Here is a 14338-nt window from a genome sequence, read left to right on the forward strand (position 1 = left end):
AGTCACAGAAGCCATGTCTGGGGGCACCTGCTGGAACAGAACTAGAGCAGGTGATTGAGCTTCTCCTAGTGAACCTTCCTCAGTGCCAAGATCAGCTCTCAGTCATTGAGAAATTGATAATAAGATTACAGAGATTTAGTATCATGTGATTTGTGAAGTTTGTTTTCACTAGTGACGAGTTCTAACTCTCAAAATGGAGGTTTTAAGATTTCCTGTGAATGTGCAGAACTATCTATTTGAATATGAAGACTGACATTTTTATGAGTATATCTGAAATGGCTTTGACCTCACAGAATCATATGGAGCCCTAAAATGCAACTTTAAAGTAACTTAATAGCAAAATTGCACTTCAAGTATGCAACATGCCCAGATTCAGAGTAATAAAACCAAACAAAAATATTGGTAAACAAGCTTTTGGCAAAAGGCGTCTGACATATCCCCTCAGGACTTTTATCCTTTCAGATCTTTGCAAATTTATGTGGTTCCCATTTACTTTTGCAGAGAGAAGCAACAATTCAAAGCCCACTCAATATATAATGAGACTTGTGGTTTGGTAAATCTGCTTTTTGTGTTCTTTAAAAGAGACAAATCAAAGCCCTTCTGTAAATCTCAGCAACTATGAAGGATTTTATCTGCAGTACCAAACATTTTTTCCACTGTATTTATTTCCTATGGAAACTGGAAAACCTACTACCAGCATGTTTCTAAAGTGTTTATATACTGTCCAATTAACCAGAGCAGAACTTGTGCCTCGAATTTCAAAGGCACTTTGTTGATGAAACAATGCATTCAGAAGCTGTGGAAGTGAAGATACTGAATGTTTTGAGCTGGTTACAGCCTCTCTTTTTTTTTGCTGGTCCAGCCCATATTATTTTTATCCTATTTCCTAGCACTTCTATGATCTTCGTCAGCTCTTCTGAGCTGTGATAACCAAGTACATTTAAATTCCAGGATTGATTTGAGTCTGATCAGGAACAAAGTAACTCTTGCTATCCCTAGAAAAAGCTATCCTGACTTGTGCCATCCCCAGATAGCACATTAATTGAGGCAGTCTCTTGGGAAGTGACAATCTGACTACTTTTGGTCTTAACAGTACTCAGAGACTTGGTTTTGTGATTCACCTCACAAGCAAACCCACCAAGAATGAGTTTACCTGGACCAGCTTACATATATATATCTATACACACACACCAATACCAATCTCATGCTGCTTGGCAACCCAGTACAGGGCAAACTGAATGAAGACCCTTTCTAAAAGGCAACAGAAAACTGCTGCTTCAGACAAGCAGTCCAGCAACTTTGAAGGTTTTCACATACTATCCAGATAACATAATTTAAACTATTTTCTCCTGCCCCCTAAACTAAGATCTACATGCAGATAACTCTATCAGAAAACAGAGAGAGTCACAGCTAGAAGCACTGTCATGACCCCTGTGTGTCATCTGCGAGTTGCCAGGTTACAAGGAGAAAAAAAAGTCTCTTACCCATAAGCTGATGGCCCCACCTGAATTCAACATTTGCTTAATTGTCAAAGATAACACTGAATGGAAAGATAAATGTTTGGTTAAACAGACTACTTACTCTTTTGCCTGGTTCTCCTTGCTCACCTTTTTCACCTTTCACACCACCGGGAAGACCCTGGACACACAAACGTCATCTTAAACTGAGCCCACAAGCCAGAGCAGAATAAACTTACAGTTCTGTTACAGATGCAAGAAAATAGAACTAAGAGTTCTACTCACAGGAGGGCCTGGAGGCCCAGGAAATCCTGGTGGGCCTGGATCACCTGGAATACCCTGTCAAGCATGGGCAGAGAAAAAGAGAATTAAAGCTTCCATCACTCCCTAGCAGCTTAGTTGACTTTTTTTCTTAAATAGAATATTTTTGCTGTCATTTAGATTCCAAGTTATAAAGGATCACATTTATTCTTTCTTTGGGTGGAATTTCAAGTGAATCTATAAATTTTATTAACTGCTCATCCTGTTTATTTAGATGATTCACTCCATTAAAAACACAGCTGCCTCTTGCAGCTGGCTTGGTGGCCTGCAGGTGCTATCCAATAGTAAAGAGAAGAAAGGAAAAAAGGAAGAAAGAAAAAACAAATGCCAAATCCTGCTGAAATTATAGGAGCAACAGTCATTAGATGACTGGTAATTGCTGAAATTGAGAGGCCATCAGGATCAAAGTGTGTTTGTCAGAAAAGTATCACAGGATCATTGTGTTAACAAGTTCTCATTTCTATTTTGTCTTATTGCATCTTTTCACCATTAACCTGAAGAACAATTACAGGTTACAAAATCCACAAAAAGTTTCTGAGCATTTTCCATTATTTTCTTGGAGCCATCCCAGACTCAAGCCCATCTACACACTTGATTTTAGTCAGAGACCATAGGTGAAGGCACATATAAAAATTCCACATGCATTTCACGAAAAAATAACTGCAATGTTGACATTTTTTACTGATTGTGCACTACCAAGCATAAATTTTGCTGAAATAAAAACCAATTTGCAAACTTGGAAATCATTATAAATGTTGGTCAAAGGCAATGCATTTAGAATGTTTATAATTCTTACTGCTTTAAAAGGAATGTAGGTAGAATGCTTTTACTTTGTGCATTTACATAAATTAGTGCCAGTATAATTAGTCCTTCAGGGGTCCCTAATGACAGAAGCAAATTACTCTGACCCCAAAAAAATCAGATTAATTTTTGCTTCAACAGTGTGGTCAAAATGTTACTTTGTGTTTTCTTAGAATTATAAAGACACACAATGCTGCTCTTTACTCTCTGTCCTATGACCAGTTACAGACAAAACCAGAGACCTTCCTAGGATGACTGTGCACTGCAAGCGTACAGCAGCACACAGTGGTGCTTAATGCTCTTCTGAAAGGAAAAGTAACAAATGGTTTTGATCAAGATGAAAGGCAGAACTGCCCTACACCCTGCTCAAATAAAATACTGCTGCATCCCAAAGCTTTCTTCTCTGACATCTCCCAAGATAAGAAGATGAAAAGGAAGGAATTGACCCAAACACCAATGGAAGAAACTAATAAAGTTCAGTTACTACAGTGACATTTGCAAAACAGTCAGAGCACAAAAATGATCACTCAACACTTTCCTCAAAGTATCTACCTCAACTCTTCTACTGCCCTTCCATTGGGTGGTATTTGAGAACATCACAAAAACTTGAAGGAAAATGGGACATCCAGGCCCCCATGACCCTGCTGGTTTTGCTCAGACTGTCTATGGCATCCAGAATTAAACAGCACTGCAGAATGCTCCCCAGTGAAAAAGAAAGACCAAAAAAGTGTAATAACTTTAAAAATGCTAACTCTCCCAATGACCTTCTGACATTTTGGGCAGAGAGGGATCTATACAAATCAAACCAGTATTTTGAGCTTACTTGCAAAAATATGATTGATATTTACTTTTGAGATGCCAGAAACAGGGAAAGCACTTTATTCAGATCACAGGGAATAAAGATCTTGGGGCATCACTAACAAAAAAAGAAGAAATTGAATTAAAATTTTTGAAAGACTTCTTCACAATGGATGACACAGCTGGTTAATTAGTAGGAATCTGAATCCCCAGACTGCTTTGAAAATTGCAATTCTGGGTGTTCCAAAGAATGGGAGTATTTTAACTGCTTTTAATGTTACTGTGAACTGCTTTTATAGAGTTTTAGAATAGTTATTTTACTAAGAGAAGTAAAAACTAATGTGACTGGCATGATTTCTATTAAAGAAAAAGTACTCAGGCCTGGAATATTCAGTACTCTGAGGAAAAATAGAACCTCTGCAATAAGCAGGATGTGAGCATATATGAGCCAAACCAACAGAGGCTGCAGATTGATCATATGCTCACCACAGATGGTTGTAGTGTCCCACTCACCTGATCTCCTTTCTGAAATTCAATGTCATTGGGTCTTTTCTGTTCTCCAATTTGTCCTGGTGGCCCTGGAGGTCCCTGAAGACCTTGTTCACCCTAAGGCGTAGGAAGATGCAGCTTATTACAGGCAATACAAGCAAAAATGGCAAGCACAAGTATTTCGAAGTAATAAGTAAAAACATCATTATGATCACCTACTCACTTTTTCACCTTTGGGTCCTTGGAAATTCAAACCCATATTACCCTGCAAAAAGTATAACTCATCAGCCCTTAGAAGTCACAAACAAAAAGAGAAAGAAAACAGTCCATCAATATGACAAAGACAGTACCTTGGGTCCTGGCAGCCCTGGTGGACCAGGAGGTCCCTATTGAAAAAGGAAACAAAAAACCAAGTCACTTAAAAGCACTTTACAAAACCCTGTAGAAAAAAAAAAAACCCAACAATGTCGTGGCTTGGATTCCTGTGAATTATCTCCATGCTGACAAGGCACCTTGTGTGCCTTTGAAAACTCATGCTATTCAACATCACAAATATGTAAGAAACTTCCCTTAAGTGAGACCATAAAATGAAATTAAACAGCCAGGTATTAAAACATCATAGTCTAAATACGCTAAATCTTGTCTCATGTTTTACATTAAGAAGCCTGCACAATGATTCAGCACAACTTAAAGCAGAGAGATCTCTGGGAACAGGCTGTTTCAGAAGTGTGTTATTTAAAGGTGCACAGTAAGAGCTCCAGGCTGAACTGAATGCATGCTTGCTGCTGTCCTCACCAAGTCCTGACTACCATGATCTCTGCACTTTACTGACTGCCTCTGAGAACCTGAAATGAAACAGTAACTGTCCCATTTAAGGCTTAATGAACAACAGGTTAAAGAAGCTTACCGTCAAACCTGGGGGCCCTGGAGGGCCAACTGGACCTGGTATTCCCATGGAGCCAGGGGGGCCCTGTTGAGGAAGGGGAAGAGGCCATGAGAGGCACATTTTTTATGAAAAAAAACCCCAGTGAGAGCTTTAAGTTCAAATAACCCCAACAGCTGGCATCCCATACATAACAAATCAATGTTGCTGACCACTAACCTACCAATCTCTCCTTGGGGAAAGGCCTAAATGAGTGTACATCATGTTAGGAGAGTTCTGCACTTAACATCAATGCATCTCTTTGGCTCGGATAAGGGAATGCTTTTTGGTTTGTTTTGAACTACTTTTGCACTTTCTTTCTCTTCATGCACTGAGAGAGAACAACAAAACACTTTGTATTTGTGATTCCTCCCAGCCAGAAAGAGACAATAGGGAAGCACAGATCAGAGGAGCAGAAATGCTAACAGGCTCAGTCTGGTCACAGAATGGCGTGGGGCTTGCCTCTCTGTCCCAGGAAATGGGGGCCTGGCTCCTGCCCAGCTCAGACTGATAGACTCATTTTCAGCTCCCCTTGTTCTTGCACTAAAGCAATGAATGGCTCAGTGGGGAAGCACAGGGCCTGGAGTCACTAGCTGTTTTCACAGAGCACTGCTGGGAGAGCAGAAACACTGCTCAGGAGGTGCAACATGAGGAGAACAGCTGAGGCATTACCCTCTCCTTCCCACCATCCAAAACAGCAGCTACAGCCAGAAAGCCAGATGGGACCGATTCAGGGTAAAGAAGGGAAGGGAACTCCAGAAATGATACAAAGAATGTCTAGGAAGGGGGAAGAGGCAGGAAAAGCAGAGAAGCAAATCAGTAACTGAGTACTGCTGTCTGCTAGATACCACCTTCCTGACCAGGGGACCTTTCTGGCTTCTGTGGGTCACCCTATTAAGAGCAATATGGAATCACACACTTTCCCTCAAGCCATAAATCAGAGGTACATTACATGTGAGCCCTGCACCTCCAAGAATACATACAAATCCCCAAGCATCAAGTTGGTAATTTTCCTGTAATAAGAGTACTCTTCATGTTATCTTTTTGGCAGAACACAGCTTAATAACACTTTATGCGACTTACAGGTATCCCTGGAAGACCTGGAAATCCTGGGTCACCTTTCTGTCCTGGCAGCAAGGATGTAATTATTTCACCTGCTTCACCCTAGAAAAAATACAGTTGACTTTATTAACAATACATTTTACAATTCCTTACAACCATTTTGGCTCCAAAGGGCACACAGTGGCCCCTAAGACTCTAAGCTATGCTACACTCTAGCAGTAAACTTTCATATAAGCACTAGATTCTCCAAGAATAGTTCTGTTTAGGAGAGATGAAGACTCTAAACAGTTAAACTAACAACTATTAAAAGATTTAATTTGTACAAAGATAGCAGCATTGATTTAAATTCCAATAGATCAGGGGATTGAAACACCAGTTCTTCACAAAAGAAACATTCCAGCTTCATGTGAAAGCAGTGGACAGGACACAACAGAAAAAAGGCTCATTCAGCTTTTCCCAATGTCCCAGTCCGTGAGATTAGTGCTGAGTGTGCTGTTACAACAATTATGCTTTGTGGTCCATATTGAAGTAGTTTCTTATTGATTTCAGGGAATATCTTTGTTTTGAAAGTATATGTTCTGATGAGATTGTCCTTTAATATCTTGAAAACAACTGGGAAAAGGAGCTAAGAAAGATAATTCAGCTTTATAGTCCAAATTTTCCAGTACCAGTGTTATGCTGTCCTCCCAGAACATGTCTAACAGTGTAATTCTGTGGGTTAAGTTTCCTCCTAAATAGGAGGAAAAGCATCCAAAACTGATGCTTTGGCCCATGCTTGATTGGTCAAAGGTACAACAAAACTCAAAAAATAAAATGTTCAACATCAGATCAAGAGACTCTAAATTAGGAGAAAACGCCACCTATGTAACATGTAGAATACAAATAGATATTTTCAAAAGAACAAAAAGATGTTGTACTCTTCTTGTTACTGGGTATTTTAGGTCACTATTGTTTAATCTTTAGGAGTGTTTTGAGTGTGCACAGACAGAGTTACGGTGCATTTGGGTGTTAGTAGGCATTCTGTTAACTTGATGCCTCAACACTGACCCTTCACAGGCCCAAGGAAACAGCTTCAGGAAAACTCTGCTACTTCTTGAGCTACTGACCCAAACAAAGCCACTGCAGAATTTCCAGTTAGCTGCACTGGAGTGGCCTGGAAACACCAGGAATGTCCCTCCAGGTTCCAGTGGGTGCACACAGTCTTGCAGGAAACAAGGAGGTAACTCATGGCAGATGCCACTGCACACCCATGTCTGGTAAGTACCTTATGTGATGGATGTGAGAGTACAGCACACTCACCTTCATACCTGGCAGCCCAGGGGGTCCCTTTGTTTAAAAGAAACACAAAAAAAAATTAAGATCAATAGAAATAAATCAATGGTATGTTGCTTGCAAATCACTAATCAGATCTACACCATGAGGCAAACATTAAAGACAGAAACTTATAACAATATATGGAAAAGGGGAAAATAAAATTTTAATGAACTTCAGAATCAAATGGAGAAATTAGAGAACTTTCATAGAGAATGTTGAGCATTAGAAGGATTATATTTTCCTTTCTTAGCAATTTGTTTCTAGGTTGCCTCCTATTATCCATCCTGTCTACTACATCTGTTTGTACTTTGGTTCTGACAGTCACTTGGCTGTATCCTTGTGCTTCATATATAAAACACCCTATCCTGTATCTTTTTGCTGACCTATTAATCACCAGTAATACTCTTCAGATATACAAGATCTTCTTCTCTGACACATATGCATGTATTTGTATTTTTCTGCAGGTGGTAAAGCATCTCAGCATGTGAGAATTCAAAGTGGTTTTTAGGCTTTACCACAGCATGCAGCAGAAAAACTCATTTTCATTGGACATTTAAAATGCTCTGATTAAATATTAAAAATAAAATTCTATCTATTAAAAGAAAAACAGCAAATACAGGCTGATATTTATCTTATTTTTCACAGTAGAAGTCTTTCAGTGGATTACAAGATTGGGAAATCTTGTACTTACAGGAGGCCCTTGTAAACCAGGAAAACCTGGACTGCCTGGGAATCCACGCTCTCCCTTAGGGATGAAGAAAATGATTAGCCAACACCAAACCAAAACATAACAAAAACAGATAAACAAATTTTGATTCAAAAGTCTAGTTTGTTAGCTTATGACTCCAGAATAGAAAATTGTATTGGAATAAGATAGAATAATCACGTAGTTAATTCACACAACTGATGGAAACAAATTTCCACAGTCAGGTGTTTCTGCACACTTCCAGGCAAAGCACTACACTACAGAGATGGAAAACTCACAGAATGCTACAGAAAATCAACTCCTCCTCTGGGAAAATCCCAACATGAAGCTAAGTAGCACATCAGAATGAAATGTTTCCCTCCACCATAGACACTGAATCAGTATTTTCAATATAATATTAAAAATTAGTAATTAAAAAGTCTCTCTGTAAAGCAATGAGTTTTTCTTGGCAGCATGAGTCTACTACAAAGATGAGACACAGCAATCTGAGGTAATTATCAGACACCTCTCAACTGCAACTTATACAAGTGAGGATTAGAACATGGAGTTTAACTACAATGGCTGCAGAGCAGACAGTGTGGCGTCTTGGTGTTGGCAATTTCTGGCAAATCTTGTGCTTTAAGTACCAGACCATGACCCCTACTCTCAATGAATTATCTTGGAATTACCTTCACAACTCAGTAACAGCAAGTACTGTTGCACACAACAGTCTAAAATCATTGGGTACAGCCAGGAGAACAAGAACATTTTACTATATTATTGTTGCATTAAGATTTTTTAAGGAATTCCACCTTTGTTCCATTGCACCCTGGGATACCCTGAGGTCCTGGTGGCCCATCTTGTCCTGGCAATCCCTTTAAAGTAGAAAAGGGAAAGAAGAGTTAAGAGTGTGCAGAATGCTTTTCTGGGCTTGAAAGACAAAAGGGAACAGATTTGTATCTACAGAGCCCATTGCTACTCACAGGAAGTCCTGGTGTTCCTGGAAAGCCGGGAAGCCCTGGCGGTCCCTAGAAGGAAATTAACCATGTGTTTGAAATAGTACAGTATGAATGGGTGTGCAAAAGGATTTACCAAGATGTCATTAAATATAATTTATTTGTGCAGATAGAAGTAAAGACAGACAAACATCCAAATCACCTCTACAAAAAAAAAAAAGCCACGCTGACATGGCATTCAAAGTTCTTACCAATCTTTCAGAGAAATAGCCACAAAAACATAGAAGAGACAATGCAAAATTACTGAAGTAATAGATTATAGACACGAAGAGAAAATAAATAAACATTCGTGGTGTAAAAAATGGATGTAGCCCAATGAAGTCAGATGTATCAATTATTACCAGCTGACGTGTCTGACAGAAGAAGCAAAGGCACAAAATCTAAAGGACTTCCAGACAAGTCCACCTTTCCTGTATGGACCACAGACATACTGCCTCTACTTCAGAATACACTGAAACAAAAGTACTGGCACTTGCTTAGGTTCTGTATTGCAGAACAGATCAGATGAGCATTGGGGCTGCTCTCCCTAAACAGTTCATGAAATACAAACAATATGTAAGATAGTACTGTTCATGCAATCTTGTATTAATTATAAAAAGCAGTACAATCTCTTCTGGTGGGTAGATTACTCTTCAGATTTAAGTAAATTTTTTTCTTGTCAATCACCACTTCTGTTGGGACCCACACAAATGCCTGTCAGTCTTATCCACTATTCCATACCACCCTAACACCGCATCCATACTCACTCTGATTCCTTTGGGTCCAATAGGCCCTGGAAGACCATCATCACCCTAAAAGACAACAACAGAAACAAACAAGATCCCACATTCAAGCTGCAGTTTGTGTTTCTATCAAATTAATCAGTAAGCCTTAACTTTCTCCTACATGTTCACAGTAAGTGGGCTAAAAGTTATAGTAGTTGTCATTTCCTGAGTCAAAGGGCTCAAAATTATTTTAACTTAAAGTATTTGTTCCAGCTGACTAACCATGCCTTAGAGGAAAGTTTTCCTAGAGGCCACGGTGCTGCCAGGTCCCTGACACTGAGGGTCAGCCCTGCCATGGAGCATCCTCCAGCGGCCCCTTGTGGGCAGAGCAGGGCGGCCACGATTCAACACGGGTTGGACCGTACCAGTATTGCCTTGCATCGTGATCATCACAGAATCACAATGCAGAACTTTGCATCGAAATCTTAAGAAAATGCGTTAAAGGAATAAAAGTGTAGCAAAGTTTCTAGTCCAAGACCTCTGGGCTGTTTCACTCTTGTTGTATCTAATTAACCTTCTCTTTCAGTGTAGACCTCCTCTATTTTTTTCTTATCACCTGCCTATTTTTTCCTTTGCTTCTTTTTTATGTACTTCTGTTAGGTTTATACTGTGAGCATTTATAAAAGAAATGGCAGATCCTGGCTATCCTTATGTATGTTAAAGGTAAATATATTCAGAGGAATTTTACTGTTGAATTACACATGTGAGTGTAAGGATGCAATTCAGTAGTAAATAGAAGTAAATGGAAGCCCTCCAGGGAAAGCCAGGAGCATTCCTCAGCTCTCTGCACATGGGTTCAATGAGGCCCTCATTTGCATCACCCCACCCAAACCCAGCCCAGGAATCCCATCCCAGGAATGCCACCAGGTGCAAACAACAGTTTACCTACACGGTGGGAGCCCCAGGGCAGCTGAGAGCAAAACTCTGCTCTTATCAGTGAGCTCAGCCAAGCCAGGATCTCCTTAGTGCAAGGACTAACAAAGCTGCATCACAGCACCTGCCAAACCTGTTCTCTGACCCTCGTGGGCAGCACCTAGTGAAAGGCAGCGCTGGCAAGAACCTGAGCAGGTGAAGAACTGCTTAGGAAACTCAGAGCAATCTTTTTCCACTGGCTAACTATCCAAACTAATCAACCAAAAAAACTGTTATATCCCAACAGCTGAAGATTTTACCTATTAAACCAATGATAATCAGGAGTTCTGGAATTGCTTAGATCAGCACTACAATTAAGCTAACACTGCCCAGTACCTTCATACCATTCAAGTGAATTGGGACTTACCTTTGAGCCTCTTGGACCAGGTGGTCCTTCTGGTCCTGGAAATCCAGGCAAACCTGGCTGTCCTTCCAAGCCTGGGAATCCTCTTTCACCCTACAAAAAGAATAGGTGGTGGTGGAGGTGAAATATGACATAAACAAAATATATTATAGAAAAATTTAGAACACATTATCTTTCTGCTTTTCTGTAGGAAGTTATCACACAGACAAACTAACAGTGACTAAACATCTCACCTGCTTAACTAAAGAAATTTCTGAACACAGACAGATTTACCTTTAATTACAGCACTCAAACTGATTTCATAGGTTTACACGTTTCCATAGGGTGTTCTGCCCTGCAAACCCAATACAAGTACTTCTGAATGCTGTAGAGTTGGTCTGAAAAGTGGAGGAGTGTTACCAGGATCTGAAAGGGTTAGTGTGTCCCTGAAGGAGAGAAAATGAGGAATTCGGGAGTGCCAGATAAAGAAAACATTGGGCAAAACCAGATTTTGAAGCAAGCTCTGGCATGAACCATGTTTGCACACTGAAACAACACACCAGTGTACAAGAGGCATGTCAGATGTGTGAGGGGCAAGCCAGGCTAGAGTGCCTCCTAATCTGAACCTGGTCACTCTTCACGCTTTTGTTACAGCAAGTAGCACCTACAAATGGTTGCTAGAACAGACTTTAGCAGAGGGTTGGCCTTGTGTGTCATCTGAGGCTGAAGAACTGTTGCCTAAAATGCAACTATGCCAAGGTCTCCACTCCAAACAGTCATGGAATGGGGAAGCCAAGGCCTTCAAAGAAAGAGAAACATCAAGTCAAACAGCTAAGAGGAACAGAGGAGGCAACAAGAGATGCTAGTGAACTGTAGTATTGAAACTGAAATGAGTATTTTCCAAGCCCCCTTTGAAAGTGAGCAGCAAAAAGGAGAGCCTTGCATGAGGAAACTGTTGCCAGGGCAACTCCTGTGGAGATTGCCAGCAAATTACTCCCAAAAGCAAACAGACTATTTGAAGGACTATGACTGGGGGCAGCTGAGGGAGTACATCAGACACATCCTAAGGGAACTTACATCAAAGTTAAAATAATTACAGTGGAAATAGCTGCACTATAATCCCTATTTTTGATTTAAAAATTGGTTAAAGAAATGTGAGCAAATTTTGTGGGAAGAGAAACTATGCTGATCCAGTTCTCTTTGAGGCTTTTTTTTAAACTATCTTCTACTTAAACAGCCTATAGATGATTCCACAAGTGACAATCATTTTCACATGTTGCTTCTGCCTCCAGATTTTTCCTACTGCCCACACGATACTGATTTTTATGAAGATTTGGATGCTACAAATTTGGCAGGAAAAAACTGCCTGCTCACTGCAGGAACATACTGAAATGGAAAGGAAACTTAACAAGTCAATACCAAAAAAGACATGACATTGTTTGGGATAGAATGTGATTGAAATCCCTGATTAGTGTGCAATGAATTTTCCTATAAATCCAAAAGCTCAGTAGCCAGTTGTGCTTACACAGAAAGAACAGAGGTAGGTTTGATACCTCTTGTTTCGGACTGGAAGCTACTAAATTAAAACATATATAGCAGAGGTTTAGGTCAGCTCAGATCTCCTCTTCCAATCCTGAAAATACAGGATTGTTTCCATAGCAAAATAAAGTTGCCCCAGCTATAAACCATCATTTGCTTGAGGAATGGGCAATGAATCAGATTCTGATCTCAATTGCCCTCAAACAGCTACACCAATATGGCAAAAGCATCAGCTCACAAGCTTGAACATGACTGTGGCTTGGGGCACAGAAAGAAAAAATATAGTTGGGAAACACCCTAAAATTATGCTTTGCTGCAGCAAGATATAGCCAATTAAACAGGGATACAGAAAAGTTTGGCAGAATTCCATGTACTCTAATAATAGGACACAAGCAGGGATAGGTGCAGTTTTAAAGCATGGACAAGTAATTAATATTTCTAGAATTTGTTCTCCAAAATCCCATATTTATAAATAAATATAAAGTATATACAGACAGTATGGGGAGAGAAACCAGAATAATTACTTACATTGATGAGAAATACTCATGGCAAAAAAAACCCAACAAACCAACAAACAAAAACAACCAAAACCCAAAAACTGGAGCAAAAAAACCCCCCAAAAACCAGAAAAGCAGTAGTTGAGGAGCCCATTTTAATGTCTAAACACATTCAAGAGCATGGCTGTAACATTTGATAAGAGTGGCACATACTTGCTCTTCCTGCCCTTGCTACAAAAATAGCAAACTTTAAAGAGTTCAAAACCACTAAACTATGGGTGGCTGCTTAAAACTAAATTAATGTACCAATGTCCACAGTAATATTAAGACACACAGCATGGAAGAGGTGATGCCACCGCCACCCATACTGTTCTCCACCTTTATAAGTAACAGGGAAGTAATGGCTGCCTCACACCACAGTGCTAGCCAACAAATTCCTCCTCAACTCCAAGAGCACTAATTTAACACAGTTAAAAATGTAGTATTTAATCAAGACAAACAGAGAAATCCCCTCTGACAGGACTTGCATTCTTCAAAACATATCAATCCTAGTTCAGAGGTCACTGCAGAAAGAAGCAGTATTGGATTTGGAAACTTAGATCAAATGTATAACTAAGTGATACATGGTGAGGGACCCAGCTAATCACCTTAGGACAGCCTTTGACTTCTTGTAGCAGTACAAGAATTTAGGAAGATTCAAACAATAATTCAAAACCTAAGCAAACCAAAGCAAAGAATTTAGAAGATAAAGCACTAAAGAATTTCAGTGACAGATCTGGGGGCTCCCCAAAGCTGAATTGCTGAATTCAGCAATGCATCAAATACTGAGGGCTTTGTAATTATAGGGCAACTAACAATGAGGTGTGCACATGTATGCTCCAACAAGTTCCACTAGCAAGACATCATACCTAGGAAACGTAGGCTTTGTTTTCATCCTTCCTTTACATAGGTACATGATGGTCTGCAAGCTTCAGAGGAACTGTTTAAAAACCCTCTGACATGCTTCAGGATTATGCTGTGTTTACCTTGGCTGCAGTGGAAATGAATCACAATTCCCCAATTTCATATCCATTCTAAGGACAGATTGGATTAGATCCACATTAACCAGACAACAGCTACTTACTCAGTGAATTCACAAAAAAAAAGCTGTGACAAGTGCCGAAAAAAAAAGCCAACTTAGAATTACAGAAAGGTTCTCCAAAGTTGTACCTGCAATAACTGCACTGGGCACAGAAATCTGATCTTTAAGTGACTTTAAACGGAACCTGAAATAATTTGTGACTAGTTAGGATGCATTTGGTTTGGGCACCTGCATCTGAGATTCTCTAGGAACATTAACCAGGTTCATGTTTGGCTAACCAAATCTGACTTGGAAATCTTGCCATCAAGGGAATACCATTCTTCACTAGGTATGTAAA

At 39.8% G+C, this 14338-nt stretch overlaps 1 protein-coding gene across 2 annotated transcripts in view; it reads right to left on the reverse strand.

The window, feature by feature from the left end:
* The window catches only part of COL4A5 (collagen type IV alpha 5 chain), a 74353-nt gene that overhangs the window by 37106 nt on the left and 22909 nt on the right, over positions 1 to 14338 (reverse strand). For both annotated transcript variants that reach the window (XM_064713326.1, XM_064713323.1), the window contains exons 3-15: positions 10909 to 10998; positions 9612 to 9656; positions 8833 to 8877; positions 8662 to 8724; positions 7856 to 7909; positions 7150 to 7176; positions 5872 to 5952; positions 4774 to 4836; positions 4217 to 4252; positions 4090 to 4131; positions 3891 to 3983; positions 1743 to 1796; positions 1582 to 1638 (exon numbers count right to left, since the gene is read on the reverse strand). In XM_064713326.1, coding sequence (XP_064569396.1) covers positions 1582 to 1638; positions 1743 to 1796; positions 3891 to 3983; positions 4090 to 4131; positions 4217 to 4252; positions 4774 to 4836; positions 5872 to 5952; positions 7150 to 7176; positions 7856 to 7909; positions 8662 to 8724; positions 8833 to 8877; positions 9612 to 9656; positions 10909 to 10998 — 750 coding nt within the window. The remainder of the gene's footprint in view (positions 1 to 1581; positions 1639 to 1742; positions 1797 to 3890; positions 3984 to 4089; positions 4132 to 4216; positions 4253 to 4773; positions 4837 to 5871; positions 5953 to 7149; positions 7177 to 7855; positions 7910 to 8661; positions 8725 to 8832; positions 8878 to 9611; positions 9657 to 10908; positions 10999 to 14338) is intronic.

Source organism: Zonotrichia leucophrys, chromosome 4A, assembly GCF_028769735.1.
Source record: "Zonotrichia leucophrys gambelii isolate GWCS_2022_RI chromosome 4A, RI_Zleu_2.0, whole genome shotgun sequence".
Taxonomy (NCBI): Eukaryota; Metazoa; Chordata; class Aves; order Passeriformes; family Passerellidae; genus Zonotrichia; species Zonotrichia leucophrys.